The following is a 16345-nucleotide window of genomic DNA, read 5'->3' as shown; positions in this document are numbered from 1 at the left end:
AACTCATGCTGGAGTTAACAGCATTTCCTAGATCTGAGTAGACTGTTAATCATTAAATTAAAATTAAAAATTCCTTTCTGTCCAGACCCTCCATGATATAAATATAATACTATAGAGGAAACTTTGATGCTTCACAGATCAAAATGATACTGAGAATTCTGGCTTAAAAAGAAATATGCAGTAAACTTCACACTACCAGGAAAATGCTGTTTACCAAAAACGTGCCAACTTCCAATTGTGTTCAGCATCATTGTTTGAAAGAGACAAAAATCATTTCCTCCAGAAAAAAATGAAGGTGGAGTTATCTTTAGAAATTCTCAGGCTTCATATTTTCATGAACCATTCTACTTTCTAATAAATAAATGAGTAATTGCCAAGCTCTTATTTAATAATCCCACTATTCTCATATCACCAAGAGGCTGTTTCTCTTTGTACCATTCGTGTGTTCACTGATGTAGCTATTTTAATTTCCTCCAAGAACTTTTCCTTTGCATCCGCAACTTAGCAAACCGACACAAGAGGTAGCTTTCAGCCTATCTCGACTTTTGACATACCTTCCTCACTAAACTTAATCATTAATAGATTTTGATTGAAAGTGAGAGACATATGACTCTTCCTTTCACTTGGACACCTAGAGGCCACTGTAGGGTTATTACTTGGCCTAATTGCGATATTGTTGTGTCTCAGCCAATAGGGAGGCCCCAGGAGAGGGAGGAGCCAGGGAATGGTCAGTCAGTGGGACTGTCAGAGCACACCTAAGGATCAATTAAGTTCACGGTCTTAGGTAGGTGCAGTCGGTGCAACCCCAAAACAATTGCAATAGTAACATCGAAGATCACTGATCACAGATCACCATGACAAATGTAATAATAACGAAAAAGTTTGAATATGTGGGAATTACCAAAACGTGACACAGAGACATGAAGTAAGCCAGAGCTGTTGGGAAAAATTGTGCCTATAGACTTTCGCCAAGCAGGCTTGCCACAAATCTTCAATTTGTGAAAAATGCAGTATCTACAAAGCACAGAAAGCGAAGCTCAGTAAAAAGAGGTATGCCTGCACCAAGAATAAAAAGAAACAAGCAAACTGAGTCTCAGAACTAGTGTGTCTGTCCAAAGGTCAAGGAAGGTAATGTTGAAGGCCAACCTGGCATGTAAACGGTGGAGCTCCTGCTGACCAGTTTTCAGCTTTCCTGGAGGAGCAGAATTAGCTATTATAATATCTAGAGAGGCAGCCTGGCCTAGCACTGCCCGTCAATGCTGGGAAGCCTAATTACCATTTCCTACGTGACCAGCAGTCTGACACTCATACTGCCCAAGCAGTTAAGGGTGGCCCACGATTCAAAAGCTGATAGCTCTCAAGCAAAATCACTCACCTGTCCTTTCAAACACGCTTATATTCCAAACATAACTGTACCTTATTTTTATTTTGCTGGGTTTTATTCAATTGTCTTAGCTTGCTTTGCTTCTAACTATAATTAGAATCCCTCCTATTTGACACTATTCGTCAAAGAAGTTACAGTGGAAAAATCATAAAAACAGCAACCAAAAAACTCCAATGCTTTGTTTTATCTTAAGACATGTACATTTGTTCACACTAAGTATTTTTCATTTTTTTATAGGACTTGTTTTTTCTGTTTTGTTAGTGTTGGTCTGAAGCTGGAGTTCTAGATCATATGGCTTGTGGAAATCGTGCCCTTTATACATCATCAAACTTGCCCATTTCAGTTTGTTTGTTTTTTTAAAATGAAAGAGAACACAGAAAAGTTTGTAAAGGATTTATGAATGCAGAATCCTGCGCAGATTCAAACTTTGCACTAATTTTTACAATTGTCACCTGTACCTGATTTGACTGCAGTTTTCTTTACTGAGTCCTTTCTTTTCCCAATGAAAACCTTGTTTAACTTATACAATTATTTCCTGTTTTCTTTGCACCTTCATGTTTCATTAATCTATGTAAAATTAAATGATGGGGCTTCGATAATGACTCTACCTACCATAAGGAGGTTTGGATGTAAGTACACCTTGGTGAACATGTAAAGCTCAGCAGATAGTAAGAGAGGCACTGGGCTTAGTAAGAGACTGGCCCAAGAACCATGTGTCGCAGGAGCACCAGCCTATTTCACAGAGAGAAGGAAAGCCACTGGTTAATGCCGTGGTAAAGTAGGGTTGGTTGGATGACAGCGGATGTCAGAGATAGAAAGTAAAATTTTTAAAATATTTGCTCTGAGAGTTTTAGCTCCCAAGGGAATTTTCTTAGAGCCCCCTACCAAAATACCTGAGCTTCAGTTTCCCCTGCTGTAAGATGATAAATGATATTAATAGCAATAAACCTGTTCTACCAAATTCAGATGATTGTGGCAGGGATTAAGTGATATGCTGGTGAAGGTAGTTTTAACATTAAGTTGCTGCACCTGTGTTGGTAATATTTAGTTGGAAAGCCAGGAATGAAAGTAACTACAGTAACTGTAGGCAATCTGGCGTATCCTATACCTCTCTTATGCTAATGCAATCCAAATGAGCCTGACCATCTTCTTTTTACTTATTTAGAGCCACTGTCTTTGTGATGATACATGTTTTTAGCTCAGAGAACAAAATCTTTTTGATTTTAATGCATAGAATTTAAAAAGAAAGTAACTTAAAAATACATTTTTTTCTCCCCAGGCAACTAAATTACTAGCTAGACCTCCTTCCTCTTCATACTCAAATAGCCCTAATGTGGTGGGATTGAGAGGGAGGGTCAAAGAAAAAAAAAAAAGATCATAAAAATATAGGAATTTGCATTGCTTTGCCTTGCATTCTACTTTTGCTGTAAACCACTGATTATGAAGAGTTGGTTGATGTCCAGAATCTTTATAGTCAGGGCTCACTAATCACTTGTTTGTACAAGAGACACATGAGCCTCTGAAGACCTCTTTTTCCTCCAAATTATGGATTCTTGGAATCCATAGATAATTTCACTGAAAGGCTCAGCCCAGTTAGCAAAGAATAGTGATAATTTGGGGTTATATTCTGTGAGATAGCGTGCTCTTCTGAATTACCTACAATTAGTGTGGTTTCACAGTATTATCTGTAACAGAGCGTTTTCCTTCCTTGCATTTTCTGCCTCTTTCACATCATTGTTAGCCCCACAATAAAGAAACCCTAAAAAGCTGTTCACAAAAATAACCTGAACCTGAACTTTTGCTCTTTAAACAACTACATTTGCAGCTCTCCCCCACCTCATATTCAAAAAGCACCCACACTTATCTGGTCTCTTTTTCTCTGTTCTCCTAAAAGGGGGGGGGGGGGAATGTATTCAGTGTGTAAAAATAAGCTATTGTATCTCAGAAAGGAGATGGGATGCTAATTAAGGGTTGTTTGAATGAACAAGTCACATTGCATTGTCTACTGGGAGCTGACTGCCAATTGCATTTTTGGTAAAGAGTCAAGAAAAACATTCAAGAGGGCCCCGGCAAGCTTGAGAGAGAAGCAAGCAGCGCTTCCATTTATCAAGTAGGTGCACAAGGCTGTTCAAGTATTGTTAAGAGTCAGGGTGCGGGCTTTGAGCTCCTGTTTTGCAGCTTTTTCCTACGGGTTTCAAGAGCCACCTTCCCAAGGAGGGGGCCTGCTGCTCAGGTCTCATCGTGGACAATGGGGCACGTATACCAGACCGCTGGACTGCTGAATGTCTCTTGCTTTGTTCAATACCTTTTTCAAGATTCTTTGTCACTCTTCTTGGATGCGTCCAGGAGGCATGGGTTTTAAGATACACAATAGCTCGGGTCTTACAGCGAAATAATTGAAGCTTCATTGAAAGAAACCAGGCAAATTGGTTAGTATCATTCTCTTTAACAAACCTGGGAAATTTTAGACATTTGGCACTAGTAAATGAGGAGAGAAATACATTGCTTTATTTTTAAAAGATTTCTTTTCTTAATGTTAACATTGTGTCGGCCAGAGTATGCCTTCAGCCTGCCTGATTGCCTTCGGGGCCTGGGTGTGGGGTGGCATGTAAATAGAGGTGAATATGATTTACTTTGTTTGGAAAAGGACCAGAATGTAGAGGATGCAAATGTGTTTTTATTGTCATGGATGAAAGAAACAGTGATTCCACAAGGGCAACTGACTTCTATCCTGGCTCTGGCGTGGAATGGCTACTACTTAGCAAGATGTGTTTCTGATACCCAGATGTGTTTCTGATACTTTACATGTCTTTTCCCTTAGTTCTATAAATCTGTGATTCTTTCTTTTGCTGCTCTTTTGAATCTATAAGTTCTTAACTTTTTTCATGTAAGGTCCTATGCCTTTGACATAGATGTAAAGAAACAAGTATCCTGAGTACTAAAAGGTCTACCTGACTGAAGGCAACAAGTGAAGAAATGTCTCTATAAATGTGCATGTGTGTTTGCAAGAAAATTATAAGTTCTATTTAAACAGTATTTCTAAAATGAACATTGCTTCTCTGGGCACTTAAAATAAACAGTGGCATTCACACTTTACATTTTTAATCATTGAAATATGTAGTAAAATTCACAGGTTTTTTTTTTTTGCAGATGTTTAAAAGACAAAATAATGAATAATATGAGCCTATATGTATGTTTGAATCTCATTTTGTAGTTTTCTTTTAATAATGTAGCTTGGATATCATAATAATGCAATATTTACTGCTTTATCTAATGCATAATTAAGTGATGATTGAATCAGTTAGATCAAAAACCTAAAAATAGAGCAACCATAATATGAACAAAGTGTTTTAAATGCTTACTGTATGTCTGGCTTTGTCTGAAGTGCTTTTAATGTATTAAATGATGAGGAAACTGAGGCCAGAGACATTACGTATCTTTCTTACAGATTCTCAGCTAATAATAAGAGGTGAAACCAAAATTTGGACCCAGGTTCTCTGGCTCCAAAGCCTGCACCTTAATTACCATATTATATTGCTGTGGTTGCAATATAATTATTATTACTCATTAAAACCTTCAAAGAGGATTCATCATAAAAATTTTTTTAATAACTTTTTTCTGCATTTATTTCAATAGATACTATATGTGAAAAGATCCTGGAAGATATAGTACCATATATGTATTAAGAATCATTATGTCCTCTTTACATACTAGAGAGATCTCATTCTGTGGCATCTGAAACTTTACAAATACTCTTATTAGACACTTGAACTTGAAGCAGGAAAATTTGACTTGGCTCAGTCATTATGAAAGAACATTCCTCTTATGTCGAGTTATCACATGATAAAGTCTAATATTTGGATCTTGACTTCTTAACCCTTAATTTCTCAATTTAGTTCTCAATTTTCATGCGGAGTTTTGGGAAATTTTGCCCTTTTTTGTATGGGATTATTAGCAATAGTGTTTGACAGGCACCTGTAAAAACTGATACTTTCCTTCTAAAATTTTATTGAGATATAATTTGTATACCATAAAAGTCACCTGTTTAAATGTGCAGCTCACTGGTTTTTTGTACATTTCCAGCCTTATAAAACTGATACTTGATTTTTTTAAATTAATTAAATAAAAACTCTTGAGGCGCTTGAATGAAAAGTACCCTAAAACCAGTGAAATCATTAATATCTGTTGTGTTCTTTTTTCCCCTCCAGAAATGTGTGTTATACTGGCCAGAAAAGAGAGGAATTTATGGGAAAGTTGAGGTTCTGGTTATCAATGTAAATGAATGTGATAACTACACCGTTCGAAACCTTGTCTTAAAGGTAAGAAAAAGCTATAACTATCTAAAAAGTAGATGATATGAGAGGATTACATTTCTACTCTGAAATTGTTTACCCCAATAAGTGCTGCAGATTCAATTTAAAATTTAATAATGTCTGGGCGCCCAGGTGGCGCAGTCCTTTGAGCATCCGACTTCAGTTCAGGTCATGATCTCACTGCTCCTGGGTTGGAGCCCTGTATCAGGCTCTGTGCTGACAGCTCAGAGCCTGGTGCCTGCTTCGGATTCTGTGTTTCCCTCTCTCTGTCCCTCCCCTGCTTGCGCTGTCTCTCTCTCAAAGAATAAAATAAAATGTGAAAAAAAATTTTTTTAAAGATAATCTTTAAAAAAAATCTTAATAATGTCAAAATCAAAGAGAAATTATGATCATTCCCTCATGTATTTCTTTGTTGTCAGTTACTCTTAGTATGTGGAATAACTAAATTAACATAAGTAGGCATTCAAGAAATTCACTAAATCGGATGTTGTGATCTTCTAATCTCTGTAAATAAAACATCCCTGATTTAACATTTTGAATGCCTTTCAAGGCTTGTACTGGAGACTTTACCACGGTTTGGGTGTTTTCTTATTTTTTTTAACCTTTATTCATTTTTGAGAGACAGAGACAGAATGAGAGTGGGGGAGGGACAGAGAGGAGGGAAGACACAGAATCCAAAGCAGACTCCAGGCTCTGAGCTGTCAGCACAGAGCCAGTCACAGGGCTTGAACCCACGAACTGTGAGATCATGACCTGAGCCAAAGCAGACACTTAACCGACTGAGACACCCAGGTGCCTCCCCAGCCCCGCTTTTTTTTTTTTTTTTTTTTTTTTTTTTTTTTTTTTTTTTTGTCACTTTGGTCTAAGCAGCTTTTAGTAAGGTCTGGAAACTGAAAGAGAAAATCTGTGCTTGTGGGTGGCTGTAGGAGGCAAGGCAAACCTGAAGTGTTGACGAGATCTTCCCAAACTCGGAGTTACGGTAATTTATGGGGACTTTCCCCAGACCAGATTATGTCATAGAAAAGTTATCTTATTTAAATTATGGGCAGCAGATGCTGAGGAACGTTGCCATGGTACTGTTTTTGCTTCTAGAGAACAATCATCTCAAAGATTTCAATCCTATCTAGAGCCTCCCTGATGGTACAGAATCATCACACCGAAAGTATAGAAGCCGAGCTGCACTGAAAGTTTTTTTGGTTTTGGTTTTGGTTTTGGTTTTTTTTTTTTTTTTTAGTTTATTAACTTATTTTTAGAGAGGGGAGGAAGTGGAGGGTCAGAGAAGGAGGAAGATAGAGAACCCCAGGGAGGCTCTTTATAGTCACCACAGAGCCTGACAAGGGGCTCGATCTCACAACCGTGAGATCATAAACTGTGCCAAAATTAAGAGTTGGACACTTAACCAGCTGAGCTACCCAGGCGCCCCTACACTGAGGGTTTTTAGAAGGGAATTCGAGATAGGAATTTCATTGAGTGCCTCCCCTGTGCCAGCTCCCCAGCCGGGCACTGGGTTTTGAGATGATGTGCATGGACTGTCACTCACTCTCATCTAGTGACCCCTTCTAGCTCCTTATTACCGGGACTCCTAACTGCTGTTAGAAACTACAACTTGGGATGAATGTAGAAATTCAAATGTAGGGGCCAAATGTAAGGGTAAGTGTTCCTATGAGAGTTAATATGTTTATCATCCCTTGTCAAGAATGTTCAAAGAACAGGAAACACGGTCCATTCAGATTCCCTCCTGGCTTCCTTCGCATCTACCATTATGTTTATTGTAACAAATTACAAACACCTATCTAGCATATGTTTCATACGCATTTTCTATTTTAAATATCTATTTCTCAAGACTGTCAAACTTTGACATCAGCCTATTTGTAGTAAAGTTTTCTCAAGGTGGAAGAGTACTCTTCAGAAATCTCCTAGATCTTTTTTTTCCACCCAGACAGAAGTAAGTTGCCAGCAAGCTGGGAGTGATAGAAGGCATTCAGTATTGTGGTTTGGATGACTTTTAGTTCCACAAGTAAATGAGGCATTTGGTGGCTATTGCTATTTTCAGCAAGGAGGTCACACCCAGCATGTGAAGCATTACTGGTACACCTCATGGCCGGATCACAAGACTCCAGACAGTGCCCAGCCCCTTCTACAGCTCATGCTGGATGTAGAAGAAGACAGGCTTGCTGCCACGGGCCGAGGGCCCGTGGTCGTCCACTGCAGGTAAGGGATAACCGTTCTTTCTGCCTAAGCAACTGTCTAGCCTCTGTAAAGTCATCAGACAGATGGAAGTTGGGTTGTGCTTCCTGGTCGTGACTTTATTGGTAAACTAAAGATTTGTTGAAATTGGTTAACTTCTCAATGTTTGAGTTTGGATCAGGACGATACTTCACAGAACTGAAGCAGTATTCCCAGAGCATTTAGGCAAACAATTACACAGTAGAGAAAACACCACTTCTAAATTAATGACTCCGGGAACAGGAGACTTTATTCAGGCCTCTACGTCAAAACGTACATCGATTGCTTTTGTATCGTCGGTCTCATGTACACTAGGAATGACACATTTTTCAAGATTATTAATGGCTTTTTTGTTATTTCAAGATGGCACTGAACCATACATGAGTTGGATCTTGATAGCATTTATTATTATGTCAAACTTGGTGAAAACCAGTCAGCTATTTTTGAAGTTATTTCATAAAGAAAAAAAAAACAGATGGAAGCAAATTTATGAAGTGGGAAGTGAACAAGTGGTAGTTCACCAAAAGGAGAACAAAGTGTTGTTACCAGAACATGGAGTATTGGGGGGTAGGCCGAGAAAAGCAACAGATGTCTATGGTGGTTCCCTTCCCTAACGTCTAACTTGAAGCTCTCCTCTCATAACTGATACCTCATTCCCCAGACTTTCCTTTTAGTGTGCCCAAACAAAAGCAAGTAATTTTAAAGTTATTTCTATAACCAGCCATTTATACTTGGTCAAAATAATTTATGTTGCTTTGTTTAACCTCTTAAGCCTTGCAAGAAAGCTTTTGATGATAATATTAATAAATAAAATTATAATTATTTTATTTTTTTAATGTTTTTATTTATTTTTGAGACAGAGAGAGACAGAGCATGAGCGGGGAAGGGGCAGAGAGAGAGGGAGATACAGAATCTGAAGCAGGCTCCAGGCTCTGAGATGTCAGCACAAAGCCTTATGCGGGGCTCGAACTCACAGACTGTGAGATCATAACCTGAGCTAAAGTCGGACGTTTAACCAACTGAGCCACTCAGGCGCCCCACTAATTATTTTAAATTATAACTTTAGTCTCCTTCTTTTTTGAGCCTTTATAGTTTAATTAAGAATCAAATTTACTATATATCTATTTATCCAAAGGAGTCATTATCCAGTTTCTAGCATTAGGCCTTACCCTAAACTTCCCTTAGGGGTGAGGAAAGACAGCCTAATTGGTCATATTTTAGGGCTGGAACTGTCCCCCACCCAAAATCATAAAACACTCAGGATATCTAAAATGAACTAGCCATTTCCCCTATAAAACCAGCTCCCCTTCTGATGACTATTTCTAAGAATAAGACCAGCTTTTTTCCAGGCACTCAATATCTAATGTTGACAGTTATCTTTGGCCCTTCTCTCAACTCCAGCCTCAGTATCTAATCAGTCACCAGATTGGCTTTCCCTTCAAAGCTTCTCCCATAATCATCACTTCCTGTCCAACCACCCAGGTTCAGGCCCTAATGACCTCATACATGTATTTTAGAAGTAGTCAACTAATTGCACAAACACACCCCACTTCCCTATGCCCCACCCCCAGCCCAGCCTACTCACCCACTTCTCTTGCATGATGTTCCTAAAACCCTGGGTTTTATTAATCCTGGATCTGTGGATGAACTACAGGGGTCAGTGAACTCTTTGAAATTACTTTAACAAATTGGAGTACATAAAGTTATGTGAGTTTTTCTGGGAAATGAAAGTCCATAGTTTTTATTAAATTCTCAAAAACAAAACAAAACAAAACAAAACACAAAGCATCACTATTTTAGAGGATGAAGTTCAAACTTCTTAGTTTTCCTTGTAAGATCACTTATAGGCTCTGATGAAGTTTCGGGGTGATGGTGAGGTAGTCCAGAGCTGATGACCAAGAAAGAATTCTTGAGACATCTGTGGTGCAAAAAGTTGATTTATTAAAGCATGGGGACAGGACCCGTGGGCAGAAGAGCTGCGTGAGGTCATGACCGGTAACTCATCACATACTCTTGGTTTGGGAGGGGGTCAGGAATAGAGTAAGTCTCTAAGGTGTTTTGGAAGCAAGGTTTCCAGGATCTTGAGGTGCTAGCTGTTGCTAGGGAGACTCCATTTATTACCATTTAGTAAAATCTCAGTCATGAGACTTTTCAGATGTATATTGGGGGCCATAAGCATAGAGTATGATTGCCAGCATATACCTTGGGGGAATTGAGAAAAAAGAAGTTTCTAAAGGAATTTTTATGCGTCGAAGGAGACTTACAGGATCCTGGGAGATGGGAAACTGTTAAGCTAAGATTCCCTTTTGCCTCTAGCAAAGTGTCATCATCTGAGGCAGCTGAACTCCTAGAGGGAGGTCACTCTGCTGGTTTCAAGGACTTGTCAATGGGCTATAGGCAGTAAAGGAATTTAATTTTTCATTTGCCTTAGTTTCCTACATCACCATGGCAAGCACTTAAACCCCTTTCCTTTTGTTCTTGGGTAGCTAGGAGTGTCCCAGGAATATCACACGCATTCCACCTGGAGTGGGGGAGTATGTTAGCCTGTACTTTACCCCACGGTCCTTCATCAGGCTCCAGTGTGTCTGCCCAGTCTTGTTTCCCACTATTCCTCTAAAATAACTTTCTTTTCAGGCCAAGTTAGTCTACTTACTATTGTACATCATATATCCTGTTCTGCAGCAATTCTTTCCATTCTCGTAAATGGAATATTCTGATTCACAATAACCAAAATGGCCTCCATTCATAGGGTCCAGTTCAAATCCTATCTCTTTAGTGAAACAAACTCTTTATAGACTCTTTAACTAAAAGGGACCTCCTTCACCTCTGAATTCCTCTGCACCCACATTCAACAGGAAACAAGCACCAAATATGAGAAATAAATGCTATTTGAGTGCCAGGAAGGGAACTATTAATTCAGAACATGAGGACTGAAGAAAGCCTCTAAGAGTTGGGGTAATGTTGAAAAAGATCTTAAAAAATAACCAACGTGTGTGGTTTTAAAGGGTGGTAAAGAGGGCATTTCTGACCAAAGGAATATCATTAACACAGAGAGAAAAAATGAAAAATAAAAGCCATTTTTTTTGCAAGGACTCATGTAAATGAAAAAAAAAATGGCACAAAAGGTACAAAGAGAAGAGTAAAAAGACCTAAAGCTTGAAAGTTAGCCACTTTCATATTGTGCAAGTTCACAAATTCCATGGTAGGGAGCTGAGACGTTATCTGTAACTACTGGAAGGCATCTACAGTCTTTGAGTAGAGAGTAATATGCTCAGATTCCCCTTTTAGAAAGATGAACCTAGCAGCTGTGTGTATCGTGAATTAGTCCAGGAAGAGACTCAAGACTTGGCAACCATAATGAGATCATTGCTAACCATGAAGTAAGGAGGTGTCGAAAACGTGAGCACAGTTTATAGAAAGGAAAGCATGGATCCCAAAAGCTTCAGTAGAGGTGGAAAATATAAGAATTGGTAACAGATTGGATGTGGGAGGTGAAAGAGGAGGGATGTTGGAGATGGCTCCAAGATTTCTAGGCTGGAAAACTTGTGGCTAACTGGTAATGCCATTGAGGGAAAAGATAATTAATTCTGTTTTAGATACATTGAATTTAGATACATTGAACTAAAGCCAGTGCAAAATAGTAACATCAAGAGTTCCAGCTAAAAAATGGAATGCTAATCTAGAGTTTAGGAGAAACTTAGGGAATTTAGATGTAAATTTGAGAGGAATTTGCATAAAGACTATTAGTGGTAGAAATTGCTGAGGAGGGCAGAGAGGGAGAGAGAGGAGGAATATGGAAAGAGAGTTAAAGGGCTTATTAGGTTGATAATTTACCATCTAAGGCAGATGAATGGGGCAAGCCCTCCTGGACAGATGGTGTTTTTATTCAACTATCACCTGGACATAAATGACTCAGAAATATGTGCCTCTGGCCACAGGCTTCTCCCAAACTGAATTGAATCTTCAGTTTTTCACTAGAATCTTCAACATCAGTCTATCCAAGACCGAACTCCTCACCACCCCCACATCATCCCTTCTTCTAGAATTCTCCCTTTGTCTCGTTGGCGCTTCCTTTCTTTCGATCCCCTAGATTCACATCTGTGATGTGTCTAAGTCTTTCTCCTCCTTTCTAGTGCCTATACCTTACTTAAATTTAGGTCCTAATTATTCTTTGTAGAATAATTACAATGCCTTTTTCACTATTCTCCTTCCACCCCACACTCCCTACTGCATATAACTCAATGATCACTGCACCAGGCCAGGTTAGTAATCTCAGTCTGAGAGCTGCTGTTGCTGTTTTTACTAACCCTGGCTGCCCATTTCAGATTTAAACACCCTTTTAAAAGAATGTCTTTTATCTTGGGGAGGAGAGTGGGGGGATGGGTGAAATAGGTGATGGGGTTCAAGGAGGGCACTTGTTGTGATGACCACTGGGTGATGTATGGAAGTGTTGAATCATTATATTGTACCCCTGAGACTAATATTATATTGGAATTAAATTTAAATAAATAAATAATAGAATATATTTAATCGTTTCTCCTTTGCATCCACCTTTTTACTCTTTGTCTTTTCAGCGCAGGGATAGGTAGAACGGGGTGTTTTATTGCCACATCCATTGGCTGTCGACAGTTGAAAGAAGAAGGAGTTGTCGATGCACTAAGCATTGTCTGCCAGCTTCGTGTAGACAGGTAAGTGTCCGCTGGACCATGCAACAGAGAAGTCACTTCACACATAGCGTTATCAGCCACAACCTCATCCCATCAGTCTGACTTAGTAAACATCATAAGCTCCAAAGTCTTAAATCTCTGTAGAGACCTGTGTAAGAGGCTTACGTATATCTTACATTAAAAAGCCATCAAGGAAAGTGTTATTTGCAACACCGAACATCAAGAACACAAAACTAAAAGCTTATGCTTAATCCTTCCTCATCTCTAACACAGGTATTTATGGTGTAGCTGTTCCCTCTCTGTCTTACACCCTTGTTCCCTTCTATTTACTCTGCATTTCCATTTGGCTTAACTGGGTCCTTCACCTTAGGATCTTGATTGTTTAAAAATGAGGCGTGTCATACTACCAAAAATCATCTTTTTTCTCAGTCTACTTTTTTTAATGTGAAAAAATGTAGATAACAAAATGTATCATCTTCACCATTTTTAACAGTACAGTTCAATGGTGTTGAGTATATTCACATTATTGTGCCTCCAATTTACAGAACTCTTTCCATCTGGCAAAAACTCTGTACTCATTAAACAGCAGCTTCCTGCTCCCTCCTGCCCCCGGCCCTTGGTATTTTACTTAGTGTAATATCCTCAAGATTTATCGATGTTGTGGCATGTGATAGAATTTTCTTACTTTTTCAGGCTGAATAACATTCCATTTTATGTATACACGGTATATGGTTTATCCATTCACCCATCAATGGATACTTGGTGGCTCCCACCTTTTGGCTATTGTGAATAATGCTGCTATGAACATGGGTGTACAAGTCGTTGTAGAGATTCTTTTAGATATATACCCAGAAATGAGATTGTTGGATCATACAGTAATTCTATTTTTAATCTTTTGAGAAACTGCGATACTGTTTTCCACAGTGGTTACACCATTTATATTCCCACCAAAAATACAGTTGTCCCAGCTTCTATACACCTTTGCCAATGATTGTGACTTTCTATTTTGTTTTTTGTTTGTTTGGTTGGTTGGTTGGTTGGTTTTTTTTTTTTTTTTTTTTTTTTTGATGGTAGTCATCTTAATGGGTGTGAGGTGGGTGAGTTGTTTTTATATGGAGACGATTTGATCACCTTTGTGATGATCTGTGTTTATCTGTGTTGAAAACAAAACAAACAAGAAAGGTCTCTTCTTCCTTGCTCCACAACTAAGCCTACCCGGGTAGATGAAGAGTTGAGCCAGTGATGGAGAAAGTACACAGATGCTCTTTGAGAACAGGCACAGAAAAAGATGCTGTACCAGCAGATGGATGGCCAGCCTCTCTGCTCTGCAAGTCAGTGTACTATCGTGGAAATGAGTTGTTCTGCAAGGCTGAAATACTGTGTTCTCTTCTTTCATTCATGTGGCAAATATTTATTAATTACCTCCTATGCCCAAGGCATCATTCCAGATGCTACACGTAGAGGACTCAACAAGATGAGTGAAGCTTTGCTTTCCTAGAGTTTACATTCTAATGCAAAGAGAGACAGACAGACAGACAGACAATTAAAAAAAGGAAAGAAATGAATGGGATAATTTCAGACAGAGATAAATGTTGTGAAGTAAGAAAACTAGAGGGCCATGGGAGAAAGGTCTCTTGGACTTGAGCCCTGTGTCCTCCTAAAAGTGCAGTTACCTCCCAAGATTCATTCAACAAATATTTATTGAGCACCTACTATGTACCAGGTCCTTGGACTTCAATAAAAGATACAAAAGATTGTTCTAAAAATTCAGATATATGTATTATTTAAAGTAGGATCTGTCTCATAGTAAACCTTCAATAAATGTGAACTGTTATTATCTTCATTATTATTAAAATTATCAATACAGCTTATCTCTAAAAATTAAGCATTCAGATCCCTCTATCCAGATGAGGTTTTCCTTCCCCATCCCTATTATTGTTCTTATCTCTTCTTGAATAATAGCTTCAAGTCCTTGTAGGTGTATCTTCCCTCTCTTTTTCTTTCAATTTTGCCTGGCTTAATAGAGGCTGTTCATTACAGTGGTTAAAATTCTGGACTCTGGAAACTGATTGCCTGGGTTTGCATTATGACTGCTCCCATTTTCTGGTTGTGTGGCTTTAGGCAAGTTGTGAGACCTTCCCTTGTCTGGGGTCTCTCATCTGGAAAATGGAAGTTATACTTCTAGCCACATGCTCTTGTTGTTGTAAGGAGTAAGAGTAAGATTGTAGGTTCCTGGGGAGCTTGGGTGGCTCAGTCGGTTAAGCATCCAACTTCAGCTCAGGTCATGATCTCATGTCTCATGGGTTCAAGCCCCACATTGGGCTCTGTGCTGACAGCTCAGAGCCTGGAACCTGCTTTGGAGTCTGTGTCTCCCTCTCTCTCTCCCCCTCCCGTGCTCACCCTTTCTCTCTCTCTGTCTCTCTCTCTCTCTGTCTCTCTCTCTCAAAAATACATAAACATTAAAAAAAATTTTAATAAAATTATTTAAAAGAAAAGATTATAAGTTCCTGGCACATAATAAACATGCAATCACGTTTAGCCACTGTTGTTATCAATATATATAGCGAGAAACCTGAAGGTGCATCTATAAACTGAAAGTAACAATATATGCCTCACAGGGCTGCGGTAGTATAAAGATGAGATTACATCCATGACGCACTTGGTAGAACATTTAGCCTATGTTTCTAACGCTCTCTCTACCCCTCCCACTTCCTCCCTTTCCATACCCCACATATAACTGCTTCCAAAAATATTTTCTTTCTTTACATAAAATCAGCTCCACTGATGTCTCCTGCTTCTCTTACAATTGCTATCTTAGTCTCCTTCCATCTAGTACTGCCTGTCCAGCTGGAATAGGGTCCAGTTTTTCACTCCAGACTCTGGAACCTACCTTCACCCAGAAGTGGGGCCTGCGTCAGAGGGTAGGGAATAGCACCAAGTCAGCCTGGAGCTGTTCCCACGGTGACCTTGATCTCTCCTGCTTTGTGCTTCCGTAAACAAGCCTCCTACTGCTGGGGACCCCAAATCCCTCAAGGACTCCAGTTCAAACCCCTGTACCCTGCTCTCTTGCCAGCTAGTGTCAAAATTCCATAAATGCCAGATCCCCACATGGATCCAGGCTGACTCTGAACAGAGTTGATCTCCACCACTCTCTCTGAACCCTTTTTAGAACAACGCCTTGGGTTTAGTTTGCTCATTTTGGAGGCTTTTGTTATTCTTAAATCTTGGCTCTTCACCTTCCCATCTCGCACCTCCTCAACCTGCTTTTGTAGCCTGACCTCCACCTTGATTTCTATTTCCCAGTCACATTGCCCTGTCAAATCTACCCAATAGTCCTCTAGCTTTGAATGGAATCACAAGTACATTTTTTAAACCATATCACCATGCCTCCTCTATCGGTCCCTTCCTTCCTAAAGCAAACGGTCAGAAATTTTAGCCTTGGCCTTCCATCACCACCAAGGTCTCCCCACAAGGCTTGTCTTTTTATTGCTGATAGGATCTCCAAAACATATCAGAGCTTCTCTGCTGATCCGAAGGCTCCCTGCCCCCTGCATTTGAATTCCTGCCAGTATGTATCTGGAAATCATTCTAACAGATTCATTAATCAACATCTCTTCTATACACATTCTTTCTGAGCAGCTGCTTCTGTGGTTTATGAAATGGATCCTTTCTTTAAAACCTTCCTCGAAACGCCTTTCCTTTGCCTGCCTTCCTTCACGGGATCGAAACAGATTTTCTTTTTCTTCTCTTCCTTC

At 39.3% G+C, this 16345-nt stretch overlaps 1 protein-coding gene across 4 annotated transcripts in view; it reads left to right on the top strand.

Annotated features, from left to right (window-relative positions):
* Nucleotides 1-16345, top strand: part of PTPRR (protein tyrosine phosphatase receptor type R) — a 243328-nt gene that overhangs the window by 212376 nt on the left and 14607 nt on the right. For all 4 annotated transcript variants that reach the window (XM_019835222.3, XM_045062069.1, XM_045062070.1 and 1 more), the window contains 3 exons: nucleotides 5593-5703; nucleotides 7751-7908; nucleotides 12498-12611. In XM_019835222.3, coding sequence (XP_019690781.1) covers nucleotides 5593-5703; nucleotides 7751-7908; nucleotides 12498-12611 — 383 coding nt within the window. The remainder of the gene's footprint in view (nucleotides 1-5592; nucleotides 5704-7750; nucleotides 7909-12497; nucleotides 12612-16345) is intronic.

The sequence above is a fragment of the Felis catus genome, chromosome B4, assembly GCF_018350175.1.
Source record: "Felis catus isolate Fca126 chromosome B4, F.catus_Fca126_mat1.0, whole genome shotgun sequence".
In the NCBI taxonomy this organism is placed as follows: Eukaryota; Metazoa; Chordata; class Mammalia; order Carnivora; family Felidae; genus Felis; species Felis catus.
Note: the sequence above shows the minus strand (reverse complement) of the source record. Positions and strands in the feature narration are given on the sequence as shown.